The 13,683-nt window shown below is 48.4% G+C and overlaps 1 protein-coding gene across 7 annotated transcripts in view; it reads right to left on the minus strand.

Annotated features, from left to right (window-relative positions):
• DUS2 (dihydrouridine synthase 2) overlaps nt 1–13,683 on the minus strand; it is a 901,714-nt gene that overhangs the window by 76,427 nt on the left and 811,604 nt on the right. For all 7 annotated transcript variants that reach the window (XM_040328788.1, XM_040328789.1, XM_040328790.1 and 4 more), the window contains one exon: nt 4,231–4,389. In XM_040328788.1, the coding sequence (XP_040184722.1) occupies nt 4,231–4,389 (159 nt within the window). The remainder of the gene's footprint in view (nt 1–4,230; nt 4,390–13,683) is intronic.

Genomic DNA, 13,683 nt, shown 5'->3' on the forward strand with positions numbered 1-13,683 from the left:
TCTGCTTATCACCCTCAAAGTAATGGCCAAACAGAAAGAACGAACCAGACCTTAGAGCAATACCTGCAGTGCTTCTGCTCTTTCTCCCAAGATGACTGGGTCACCTTGCTACTGTGTGCCGAGTTTTCATACAATAATACCATACACACGGCCACCAATCAGTCTCCCTTTTGGGCAAACTATGGCTTTCACCCATACTTTCTTCCCAACACCATTCCTGAATCTCCAGTACCAGCCGTTCAGGATAGGATAAACTTTTTCCAAACCAATTACCAAATCCTTCAAAAGACCATTCGAAAGGCTCAGGAAGACTTCAAGAAACAACATGACCGGAGAAAGAGGGAATCCCATCTACAAGGTGGGTGACAAGGTATGGCTGTCCTCTATTAACCTCAGACTTTCTTGTCCTTCCAGGAAGCTTGGTCCAAGGTCTGTGGCTCCATTCAAGATCAAGAAGGAAGTAAACCCTGTGGCTTTTGAACTCGCTTTACCGGCCTCCTACAAGATCCATCCGGTGTACCACATCTCCCTACTGAAACCAGCTGTGCCAAGTCCATTTCCAGAAAGAGTTGCCACCTACACCAGTTATCATAGGTAACGATGCCAAGTATGAAGTTGAAGCCATCCTAGATTGCCAGAAAAGAGGTAGGCAGACTCAATTTCTTGTTAAATGGAAGGGGTGTTCTTCAGAGGAAAATTCTTGGGAACCGATGGATAATTTAGATGCTCCAAGACTTTTGCAAAATTTCTGCAACAGGTACCCAGAGAGATGGTCTAGGATGGGCATCCACAGGCTGCCCCTCGGGGGGGGGGGGGGCGCGGGGGTTATCTTTTCAGTCTCCTGTGTACCTTGACCTTGTCTCCTGATCCGTGCTTATCCGTTGTGACCCGGCTTGCCTTAACCTTGCTTCCTGATCTTCTGTGTTTGACCCTCGGCCTGCTTCTTGACTCTGCTTCCTGACCACCCGGCTTGACCCTCGGCTTGTACCTGGACCCTGCTCGTGTATGACCTTGGCTCACCCCTGTATATGCTATGGACTTACCTACCTGTGTTTGACCCCCCGGCCTGGCTTCTGGTATCTCCGTTCATTTAAATACAACAAGCTCAGTTCTGCCTGCCTCAGCCATCCCTCAGTGGCTGAGCTCATCAGACTGCAAGCAAGCACCTGGCCTACCGTGCTACTGTGGGCACCGCGTTTCCTGTTCCCAACTCCAGGGTCACGCTGCACTCACCCGCAAAGGGAGCCCTCTTAGCATCTCGATCTCCATACTGGTTCCTGACATGTACACTGTTCTGCAATTAATTAATCCTTATGGCAAAGGGGCAGGAGGAAGTGCCTGAGTACCTTATAAAGGCTCTAGGTCAGACCTGGGCAAACTACGGCCCGCGGGCCGTATACGGCCCGGCGGACCTTTTAATCCGGCCCACCCCCGCCGCCGCAGCCTACTGTTATCACCGCGGCGGGGAACATAACAGACAGCGTTCGTTTGAACAGCTGTTTTCCCCGCCGCGCATAGACACTCCCCCTTGGACGGATCTGTCCAATCGCGAGCAAGGGGGAGTCACATAGACACTCCCCCTTGCTCGCGATTGGACAGATCCGTCCAAGGGGGAGTGTCTATGCGCGGGGAACATAACAGACAGCGTTCGTTTGAACAGCTGTTTCCCCGCTGCGCATAGACACTCCCCCTTGGACGGATCTGTCCAATCGCGAGCAAGGGGGAGTGTCTATGTGACTCCCCCTTGCTCGCGATTGGACAGATCCGTCCAAGGGGGAGTGTCTATGCGCGGCGGGGAAAACAGCTGTTCAAACGAACGCTGTCTGTTATGTTCCCCGCCGCGGTGATAACAGTAGGCAGGGCCGGGAGGGGTCACTGTGCCCATCACACGCAGCCACTTGTGCCAACACATGCAGCCACTTGTGCCAACGCACGCAGCCACTTGTGCCAACACACGCAGCCACTTCGCCACCATAAATTGTCGCCACTGTGCCAATCGCACGCAGCCACTGTGCCAATCACACATAGCCACTGTGCCAATCACACGCAGCCACTGTGCCAATCACACGCAGCCACTGTGCCAATCACACGCAGCCACTGTTCCCATCAAACGCAGCCACTGTGCCAATCACACGCAGCCACTGTGCAATCAATTGTTGTCACTGTTCCCAAACACAGCCACTGTGCCAATCACATGCAGCCACTGTGCCAATCACATGCAGCCACTGTGCCAATCACACGCAGCCACTGTGCCAATCACACGCAGCCACTGTGCCAATAACACGCAGCCACTGTGCCAATAACATGCATCCACTCTGCCCATCAAACGCAGCCACTGTGCCAATCACACGCAGCCACTGTGCCCATCAAACGCAGCCACTGTGCCATCACATGCAGCCACTGTGCCAACACACGCAGTCACTGTGCCATCAATTGTTGCCACTGTGCCCATCACACGCAGCCACTGTGCCATCAATTGTCGACACTGTGCCCATCAAACGCAACCACTGTGCCATCACACGCAGCCACTGTGCCATCACATGCAGCCACTGTTTAATCAATTGTTATTGATTAAACAGTGGCTGCCTGTCCCCAGCCTCTGTCCCCCTCCTGTGTCATGTCCCCAGCGTCTGTCCCCCTCCTGTGTCATGTCCCCAGCGTCTGTCCCCCTCCTGTGCCATGTCCCCAGCGTCTTTCCCCCTCCTGTGTCATGTCCCCAGCGTCTGTCCCCCTCCTGTGTCATGTCCCCAGCGTCTGTCCCCCTCCTGTGTCATGTCCCCAGCATCTGTCCCCCTCCTGTGTCATGTCCCCAGCCTCTGTCCCCCTCCTGTGTCATGTCCCCAGCCTCTGTCCCCCTCCTGTGTCATGTCCCCAGCCTCTGTCCCCCTCCTGTGTCATGTCCCCAGCCTCTGTCCCCCTCCTGTGCCATGTCCCCAGCCTCTGTCCCCCTCCTGTGTCATGTCCCCAGCCTCTGTCCCCCTCCTGTGCCATGTCCCCAGCCTCTGTCCCCCTCCTGTGCCATGTCCCCAGCCTCTGTCCCCCTCCTGTGTCATGTCCCCAGCCTCTGTCCCCCTCCTGTGTCATGTCCCCAGCCTCTGTCCCCCTCCTGTGCCATGTCCCCAGCCTCTGTCCCCCTCCTGTGCCATGTCCCCAGCCTCTGTCCCCCAGTTTTCCAACAATGATATTTACTGCTTTTTATAAAGAAATACAATTTATTTTATGCAGTATTGAGTTTAGCCTTTTGGCCCGGCCCTCCAAAATATTTTTAGTTTCTCATGTGGCCCCATCGAAAAAATAATTGCCCACCCCTGCTCTAGGTGGAAGTGGGTTTAAGTGTGTGACTGGTGATGTGATGTAACATCTAGTCATCCACCCGAGACTGAGCTCAAAATGGTTGAATTTTAGCACCAAGTTTGAAACGTTTACACTGTTAAATTAAAACGTTACAAACATAGCTCAGTTTTACACAGTAACAGTCGGAAAAAAAACAGTATTTGCTCCATTCTAAAAATGGAGCAAATACTGTTCTGAATAAACAAAAGAGGCAGAAGACTGTTGGGATCCACACACGGCAGTGATAGTGCATATTTTTAGCACTGATTATCATATTAGTGTCACTGGTCCCCAAAAAGTGTCAACATTGTCAGTTAGTGTCAGAATGTCTGCAATATCGCAGTCATGCTATAAGTCACTGATCACTGCCATTACTAGTACAAATAAAAAAATATATGTATATATCATAGTTTGTAGACGCTATAACCTTTGTGCAAGCCAATCAATAAATGCTTATTGGGATTTTTTGTTACCAAAAATATGTAGCAAAATACATATTGGCCTAAATTGATGAAGAAATTCGACATTTTTTCATTGGATAGGTTTTACAACAGAAAGCAAAAAATACATTCTTTTTTTTTTGCACGAAAAATAAATATTGCAGATGTGATCAAATACCACCTAAAGAAAGCTCTATTTGTTTTTTAAAAAGGATATACATTTTATTTGAGCACAGAATTTCATGATCATGCAATTGTTAGTTAAAGTATTGCATGGGCCGCACAGGTCTATCTGCTTAGTTAATGTGATGCACGCTACTCCAGCTTTCTGGCACAAGAAGCTTTGCTATTTCCTTGGATAGTCAATGAAAATAATATACTGTAACAAAACCTCACAGGTCATATAATAATTTGAATATGACAACGTGCATAATTCTGCCTTGATAAAGACACTTACTTTTCAAACTTGACAGGTAACTGTGTTGCATCAACAATTTCTTCATTTTTATCATCATCAACCTCTAAAGTCCCTTGACTTATGATATTTATGGATTTTCTCCTGGCCTCTTGCGATAATGTACAACTTTCATAAAATGTAGTCATTCCAAATACTGCACTATAATTTAGAAAAAAAAAAAAAAAACATTAATCATATAAAGGGTCTTAACATGCTGTACCTACACTTAGATTTGAATATGAGACAACGTTTAAAGCGGCCCAAACCCTCCTATTCTCAGCTTTAATGAAAGGACTAGACTACCACAAAAAGCTGAGCAAAAATAGCATGTCAGTCTCTGAGAAACTTTTGGCCTATTAGACTAGTACCATGCCATTAGGTAAACAGCGATCAATAACAGAAAATAAATACTGTGTTTACTTATAAAATGTTGTGAAAAACACATCGCTATAATATTTAGTGAAGAGTTAATAGTGTTTTTAAATGTCTGTTTCCATGTTATTTCTGTAATATTCTTACTATATGAGACTGACTTAGAAATGTGTGTTCATGCTAAAATATGTTTAGACTAATGAGATAAGAATGGCGGTAAACAACTATTGTTTAGGAACACTCTGACATGACAAATGGCTGTCTCACGGAAAATATGATGAAGTTTCATATTGTGTGGAAAAACCCATATATTAGAGATTGTAATTTTTTGCTCTTCTGTAATCAAACTTTAGATATATGTAACCCTTCCTACTTTTATTTCTTATAAAACCACGGTCAGTAGACCATATTAAAAGGTGGTATGGTTTGATCTCATCTTGTGTGCGAGTCACACTGTACTTCCGGAATATTCCTGTGGAAGCCATCAAGCAGTCTTCACAGTCCCTTACATTTAGTAGTTTTAAAATGATAGAATAAAGCCTTGGAAAAAAAAAAAAAATCTCCAAGTTAAACAATGGCCCCAGGCATAAGGCTACTTTCACACTGTAGCTGTGGGCGCTTTAGTAGCAAAGCGTCACTCGTTTTAGCAGTGCTTTACTGTTACCATAGCGGCGCTTTTCGGCCACTATGGTGGAGCTTTTAACCCTCGCTAGTGGCCGAAGGGGTTAAAACCCGCCTGTGTTGCAACTCTTCCAGAGCACTTTTCAGGCACTTCGGAAGCACTGCCTATTCATTTTAATGGGCAGGGGTGGATTAGGAGCACTGTATACAGCTCTCCCAAACGACCCCAAATATGCTACTTGCAGCATTTTTTTTCTGTCCCGCAAGCACACCGCCCCAGTGTGAAAGCACTCTGGCTTTCACACTGGAAAGGCATTTAGAGGCAATTTTCAGGTGGTCTTCAAGCGCTAAAACATCTGAAAACTGCCTTTAGTGAGAAAGTAGCCTAAGGCCCCTTTCACACTTATACGACTTCAAAGTGTGATTTTGCGGCCGCGATTTTGCCGCAACTTTGTGGCCGCGATTTGGGATCAGTACAACTTCGACTTTGCCACAACTTTGGCATTAACTAATGAAAGCATACATGGTGTGAGTCAATTCCTTTTTCTGCCATAGTTGTTTCCAGTTCCTGCTTGCTTCCTGGTTGTTGTGGTGTGGTGTGTTGTGACAGAAAATATTTGCTACTCAATATATTGCCACCGCAGTGGTCATTGCTGCTGCAGCAGTAGCAGTGCATGAGGAAGAAGAATAGGAGGAGAAGCGGAGGCAGAGAAGACGTCAATGTTGGGTATATCCCATCATTGCCTATAGTGAAGATAGGTGTCAATTTTGGGTCCTCTATAATGATCTTTCGTGCACATAATAAAAAATGTTTTAACTATACACGAATGTCAATTAACAGGTAAGAACATCTGTGTCCATGTGCACTAGTTGTTCACACGTTGAATGTTGCTAATGGTCACCTCTTCTTATTCTAATTCTGAGTTTTGATGAGTTACTTGGCTTGGTGTCTAGCCGTCTAGAGCAGTTGTCTCCAAACTGTGGCCCGAGGGCCAGATGTGGCCCTTTGCTAGCCTTTATGCGGCCCTTGGGGCACTATTCCTCCAACTGATATGAGGCACTATTCCTTCCACTGACACCAACAAGGGGGCACTATTACTTCTACTCTTATCAATGATGGGATACTATTCCTCCTACTGATAGGGGCCTTACTCCTCCTCCTACTGACCACCAACCCTGAGGCATTTATTCTCACTGGTGCTGGGCCCAGGACATTTTCTGCACCCACTGGCCACAATCAAGCCCTTTCTAAAGTCTGAAGGACAATAACGTGGCCCTTTGTTTGAAAAGTTTGGAGACCCCTGGTCTAGAGCGATTTAATACTAGGTTCAGAATAAGTATTCCACCTGTGGAAAGACTAATTATTACATTGAGGTAAGTTTTATCTCCACACCTGCCTCTCTCTGTCATAGTTGGAGGGGTTAGGGTTTTGCAGGGGTTATGGTTAGGGTTTGGGGATTGGCAAGAGCTTGGGATAGGCTAGGATTAGGCTGGAGTTAAAGTTAGGCAAGGGCTAGGGATAGGATATGGCGAGTAATAGTAATCGACTAGGGTTTGGAATGGATTAGGGTTATGCTAGGGTTAGGGTTTTGTGGGGGTTAGGGTTAGCCTAGGGTTTATGGGGGTTAGTGTTAGGGTTGTCCCAATACCACTTTTTTAGGACCGAGTACAAGTACCAATACTTTTTTCCATGTACTCCGATACCGAATACCGTCATGTGACAGTTTTTAAAACACAATACAGACTAATGATATGAAGAATGCTCCTTACATTGGTCATTGGGAAGAATGTCCCTTACATTGGTGGGTCAGTGGGAAGAATGTTCCTTACATTGGTGGTAAGTTAGAAGAATGCTCCTTACATTGGTGGTCAGTGGGAAGAATGGTCCTTTCATTGGTGGTCAGTGGGAAGAATGATCCTTGCATTCGTGGTCAGTGGGAAGAATGATCCTCGCATTGGTGGTCAGTTGGAAGAATGCTCCTTACATTGGTGGTCAGTGGGAAGGAGGAGGAGGACACACCCTAGGAGCTCTCTGAGAGAATCAGCCTTGTTTTCAAGCTTGGGCCTTGCCTGCTAGCATGGCCCAGGGATAATGCCTGATCCTGGGGGAGGCCCTGGGAAGAATCCCCCTGATGATATGGGGCCTAGTGAGGAGGAGGTGGAGGATCTGTCTGTAGGTACAGGCCCTGCTGTGGATGCAAATGTCTTCAGTCAGAAGATCATCGATTGGAAGAGCTGAAGAAAAACTTAAAGTTTTGAAGGCTGAACACAAATCCTTCAGAGCCAAATACTGACAGGCCTGGAGTAAAAATTGTTTGGCCATGAAGCCTGAGTTACAGGAATTGGAAGAAAAGGTACAAAACAATCTTTATTATTGGAAAAGCTGAAAGATAAAAGTGGAGCGTTTAAAGAAAAGTTTGATAATGAAAGGAGATTTGCCAGCCAGACAGAAAGTTCCAGGGACCAGCAGCAGCCTCAGATAATGGATGACCTGAGTCTATCTGCATCTGCACCTCTCCCTCCATGTCAGGACTTGGAATTGCCGACGGCAACCAGCCAGGGGGTTGAGATTGAGCATGGCACCCTGAAATTTATCCAGGAGATGGAGTCACCCCTGAGAGCAAACAAGCCTGCCTTTACAGAAGTCCCTGAAGATGGGAAGAGAAAATGCAAACCAGCAAAGCCAGTACAGGTGGAGAAATCTCAGTATACCTCGCTGTCTTCCAACATCTCTGCCCAACCTGCTGTGGTGGACGGTGTCCTGACTGAGGAACAGAAAGGGAGGGCCTTGTGCAAAGTGCTGCCTGGAGTTTCTGCTGGGACCTGTAGTTCCTCTAAGTTTGCTGCACAAGGTATGCCTGCTGCTTGCAATGAAATTGCCTCACCTGAACCTCCCTGTGGTGGGGGAGGGGATCAGCATATTGCACCATGTGCAGTGGAAGAAGCCATGGAGGTTTCACCTGTTGCAGTGTCAGACCAGCCTGCACTATCCCCTGATGATGATCAGCTATGATTAAGCACTAATTTATAGTGCAAAATGTGTCAGATGTTTTACTCCCATGTAGTGTGCTGTGACTTGTAGTGCATTTTTCCTTAAATAAAGGCAACCATCAAGGTTTTTTGAGTGTGGCTGTCCATATGTTCTTTTTCCATTTGCTGATGACAATCCTGTCCTGATGGAAGAGAACCGACCAGCTGAAGCTTCTACAAGCACAGCAGTGGGAACTGACACTGCTGGGAAGACTGCAGGAACTGTGAATATTTCAGAAAATACTAAGAATGACAGTAATGATAAAACAATGGATGTGGTGGGTGGTGGTGAAGGGGTTAACACTGTGATGGGTGGTGGTGGTGAAGGGGTTAATACTGCTGGGAAAAATAAAAATTGCACCCCCCCTGCTCAGCAGAGGAAAGACTCATCGATTGTTCAGACCAAATCTGTACAATCGATATCTGCTGCAAATGTGTCAGATGGTTCAAAACAAACAAATGGTTTATCTGCTGGGAGCTACGCGTCAGTTTTGGGGAGTCGCACCAAGGAGGGTGGGGGGAATGTTGCAGATGTTAGTGGTCACAATTTGGGGGGGTTTAGTGGGGGGATGGCTAGTGGGTACAAGCGAAGAAATGTGGTCCAGTTGGAGGGGGAGGGGACCCCACCAGTAAGGGGGAGAGTGGCTGAGTTGGTTCTGGAAATGGGGTTTAAAGTTTCAGATATTTTTGCTTTGATTTGCCTGGGGGGAGTTCTGAGTTTGATCTGTCTTTTGTAAAGTCTGAGGGTCTTAATTTATTTTGGGAATGATTTAGGGGGCACAGGCACCTTCCGCAGTGGAACAGTTGGGTGTCAAAGGCGATTTCGAGGCAGCCTCTAATAAAATCTGTGACGATTCTGGTGCGTAACGAATCCATCCCAGAGGCTGATTTAATCGTATGGCTACGCCGATATGGTGAGGTCCTCGCTCCACTGCGGAAGGTCCTTGATCAGCATGGGATATGGACAGGGGCCTGGACATTGTCATTAAAATTGGGGGTGCAGGGAAATGTAGTCCAACATCTGCCCTATTCAGCCTTTCTGGGGAGGTATGATAGGCTGACCATGTTTTACCAAGGTCAGCCTAAAGTCTGCAACAAATGTGGTGAAAAGGGCCATTTTGCCTCTACCTGCACCCGTAAAAAGTGTTCACTGTGCCAGGATCTGGGCCATTTGGCTAAGGACTATACCAAAATTTGGTGCAATTTGTTCCAAAAGCTCAGTCATCCCTATAGTCAATGCCCGGAGGCATTACATAACTTGCCAGGATTGGAGGCTGAGCTGCAGAGGTTGGATAAGGAGGATGGGGCCGCTGAAACTGTTGTTGTCCCTCCTGTGTCTGTGACATCTGTTGTTTGTGTTTCCCCTAGTGATGTGGTCCCTGAGTCTGTCCCTCCTGTGTCTGTGACACCTGTTTGTGTTTCCCCTAGTGATGTGGTCCCTGAGTTTGTCCTTCCTGTGGTAGTCCCTAACCCTTCTATACGTAGATCCTCCAGACTAGCGGAGGCTGCTGGGGGGGCAGGTTTAGCAGATCTTCCCACTCAGCCTCCAGTCCCTGCCTCTCGGCAGCATAAACGTGGTCAGGGGAATGTGGGGGTGCTGGATAGGGGTGGGGCTGATGGAAGAGTGTCCATACCCCATGTCTCACCCTCTGTTCATGGGGATTCGGATGAGGAGGGGTGGGAGAAGATTAGGAGGAAGAAAAAAAAAAGAAGAGAAAGACAAGAAAACCAGTAATTTCTTCTTCAGAGTCGGATCCAAGGGGGGTTCCTCTTGGTAACACCTTTTCTGTCTTGTCGGGTGACGAGATGTCTGTGTCTTTCTTTTTATCATCTATGGATGAGGGGGAGTCATGTAGTCTTAGGAGAGCCGTTTCTGGTGATGAGAGTGTGGTGAAGGTTAAGAAACAACTACCCCAATCATCCTGATGGCAGTTCCCACTCCGATAAAGGTGGTGATTATTAATGTCGCCAACATTAAATCTGCAAGAGCTTGTGATATTGCCTTATTTTTTCTCAGCGAGTTTGATGCCAAAATTGTATTTTTAAAAGAGACCTGGCTTCATACTTTGGCCTATGTCCATCTGGCAAAAAGGGAGTGGAGATGCGGTCCCTCGCGGCTGAGCCCTGCAGCGGAGTTGCGGTCCTTTTTAAAACCGATATAGTAACGTGTCGAAGGGTAATTGAGGTAGAAATGGTTAGATGCATGGTGTTGGATGTTTCTGTTAGGGGGCAGGACCTCCAGCTGATCAATATCTATGGGCCGCAGTCAAAATGGTGCAGGAAATGCCTCCTCACAGAGATCAAGCCCTTCATTTTTACGTCCCAGCAGGTTGTCTTTGGAGGTGACTTTAACACCATAATTAGGCCTGAAGACAGGAGAGGCTCCATAGACAGGCTGGGTTACGATAGCGTTTTTCTTAGAGATATGGTGAGACAAGCAGGCCTGGTAGATGTGCATATTAAGCACTGCCCTGGCAGCACGGGATTCACATTTCAGAGAGAAAATAGTCAGAGTAGGATAGATAGTTTTTTTTTTTTTCTAAAGGAGAATGCTGCTTTCTCGGCTCCAGGGTTAAGGGCAGTGGAGTTCTCTGACCACTGTATGCTGTCTGTGACTCTGAATGCCTCGGACACTCCACCCAGGGGAAGGGGTACCTGGAAACTGAATGTGGCTCTCCTGGAAGATGTAGAGGTAAGACAATCCTTTGAGGATTTTTTTCAGGCACGGGTATCTATTCTGGACTTATGCAGCAGTAAGTCAGAGTGGTGGGAGCTTGTGAAACAAAGGGAAAATTGACTTTTCAAGGCCATAAGTAAAAAGAAGCAGCTTGGTATGTACATTGCCTACCAGCATTTGTGGAGGAAGCTTGATTGTCTTGTCTCGTATGGAGGAGATCCAGGGGAGATGTCAGGGAAGGTTCCCCCTGCTGGTGTTACTGCTATGTTATCCTTGGGCTGCAGTACTGGCGTCCACCAGCGGGGCATTCTTAGCAGTGTGGAGCACACAGCCCTTCCTGCGTTCAGGTGTGACCTGAATGCAATCAGCACGCCTCTATATATACCCGGCGTGTGTAATCACTCCTCGCCCTGGTATCGTCATACCTCCTGGACCTGAGCTGGTATTTGACCCTGATTTCTGGACCTGATCCTTGATCCCTGCCTGGACTTGTCCTCCCTGTGTCCTGATTCCTGTTCCCTCTTGGATTCCTGCCCCGCAGCCTGTCCATCCATCCTGCCTGGACTTGTCCTCCCTGTGTCCTGATTCCTGTTCCCTCTTGGATTCCTGCCCCGCAGCCTGTCCATCCATCCGCTCCCTGATCCGCTGTGTTCCCATCCTCACCCATCTGCTGACTTCCCCTGTGTATGACCTCGGCCTGGCTTTGTTTATGAATACGGTATTTCCCCTGATTGTATATGCTATTTTGTTACGCACTGGTTGTCTTCATTTATTTGTTAATAAACACCTTTTAACTTCACCGCATACATTGTGGGTCTCCTCTGTGCAGTCACACAGTACTGGTCTACCAGCATTCCTGACAGTATACCAGGGCCATCCCTGCCCAGACGTGCCTGCATTGAGGAACCATCCTGTTGCGGTGCGTTTTTTGAAGATGGATTTCAATGAAATCACTTACTTTTCTCTGCTGGCAGAGGAGGATGAGGAGTATTGTCGCCAGGTTTTTGAGGGATGGACAAGTGACCGGCTGATGGAAACCATCCGATCAGCCCATTCCATGGTGGATCATGGTTATATGTCTTATGATGATGTTCAGGCATTAATCCAGTTATGTGTTAAACCGGCCCTGTCGTTCATTCCAGATGGTAGTGATGATTTCTCTCCTCCCTTCAGTCGTGACCAAGTTGAATCCTTGATATGGTTATTAGAGGATGATCCAGTTTCTTTTGATGAACATTATTCCTCTTGTTCCCAGCAGAAGTTGTCTGAGTGCATTAGTTCAGTGCAGTCTCTGATTAGACAAGGTGTGTGTGAATCTGCTTTTGTTCAGCCTGTGCTGCAGGCCTGGTCAGATCTCCTGATTCCAGCAAATCCACCTGTTTCCAGCCCTGCCATTAACCACTCACCTTCCCAAAGATCCATCTGTCCATCACCAATGGCAACCCCAGTTGAAGCTCAGTATACACTGCTTCCCACCAGATACCAATATCCAGTCTCTGCTCCCTGTACCTATCCTGTATACAACCCACCTGTCTCTTCTCAGCCGCCTACTAACCCACAAAAACTTCCTCCAGCTACTGTTCCCTCTACTCTGCCATATCCCAATCCTCCTTTCCAGTCTGCTGCACCCCTTACCTACAGAGCTTCTGTGGCTAAGCCCAAGAAAAAACGAAAGTTTTTCCCAACCAAGATGATCCTGCCAGTAACCCAACCTGTCTCCACACCAACCAACCTGCTCCAGTCTGCTTGCATGCCAGCTGAACCTGATTCTGCCAAACCTCTACCTGCTATGCGGCCAGTTTGCCAGCCTGATCCTGTATGCCAGCCTGAAGTTCCTGTGCCAGTTTGCCAGCCTGAAGTATCTGTGCCAGTTTGCCAGCCTGAAGTTTCTGTGCCAGTTTGCCAGCCTGAAGTTTCTGTGCCAGTTTGCCAGCCTGATCCTGTATGCCAGCCTGAAGTTCCTGTGCCAGTTTGCCAACCTGAAGTTCCTGTGCCAGTTTGCCAACCTGAAGTTCCTGTGCCAGTTTGCCAGCCTGAAGTTGCTGTGCCAGTTTGCCAGCCTAAAGTTGCTGTGCCAGTTTGCCAGCCTAAAGTTGCTGTGCCAGTTTGCCAGCCTGAAGTTGCTGTGCCAGTTTGCCAGCCTGAAGTTGCTGTGCCAGTTTGCCAGCCTGAAGTTGCTGTGCCAGTTTGCCAGCCTGAAGTTGCTGTGCCAGTTTGCCAGCCTGAAGTTGCTGTGCCAGTTTGCCAGCCTGAAGTTGCTGTTTCAGCGCCATCTGCCCTGCCTGTTTCAGCGCCATCTGCCCTGCCTGTTTCAGCGCCATCTGCCCTGCCTGTTTCAGCGCCATCTGCCCTGCCTGTTTCAGTGCCATCCGCTGCCCAGTCTGAGGTGTCCCTGCCCGCTGCCCAGCTCGACGACCCGGAGCCTGCTGCCCAGCTCGACGACCCGGAGCCTGCTGCCCAGCTCGACGACCCGGAGCCTGCTGCCCAGCTCGACGACCCGGAGCCTGCTGCCCAGCTCGACGACCCGGAGCCTGCTGCCCAGCTCGACGACCCGGAGCCTGCTGCCCAGCTCGACGACCCAGAGTTTGCTGCTCAGCTCGACGACCCGGAGCCTGCTGCCCAGCTCGACGTCCCGGAGCCTGCTGCCCAGCTCGACGTCCCGGAGCCTGCTGCCCAGCTCGACGACCCGGAGCCTGCTGCCCAGCTCGACGACCCGGAGTCTGCTGCCCAGCTTGATGACCCGGAGTCTGCTG

Source organism: Rana temporaria, chromosome 11, assembly GCF_905171775.1.
Source record: "Rana temporaria chromosome 11, aRanTem1.1, whole genome shotgun sequence".
Lineage (NCBI taxonomy): Eukaryota > Metazoa > Chordata > Amphibia > Anura > Ranidae > Rana > Rana temporaria.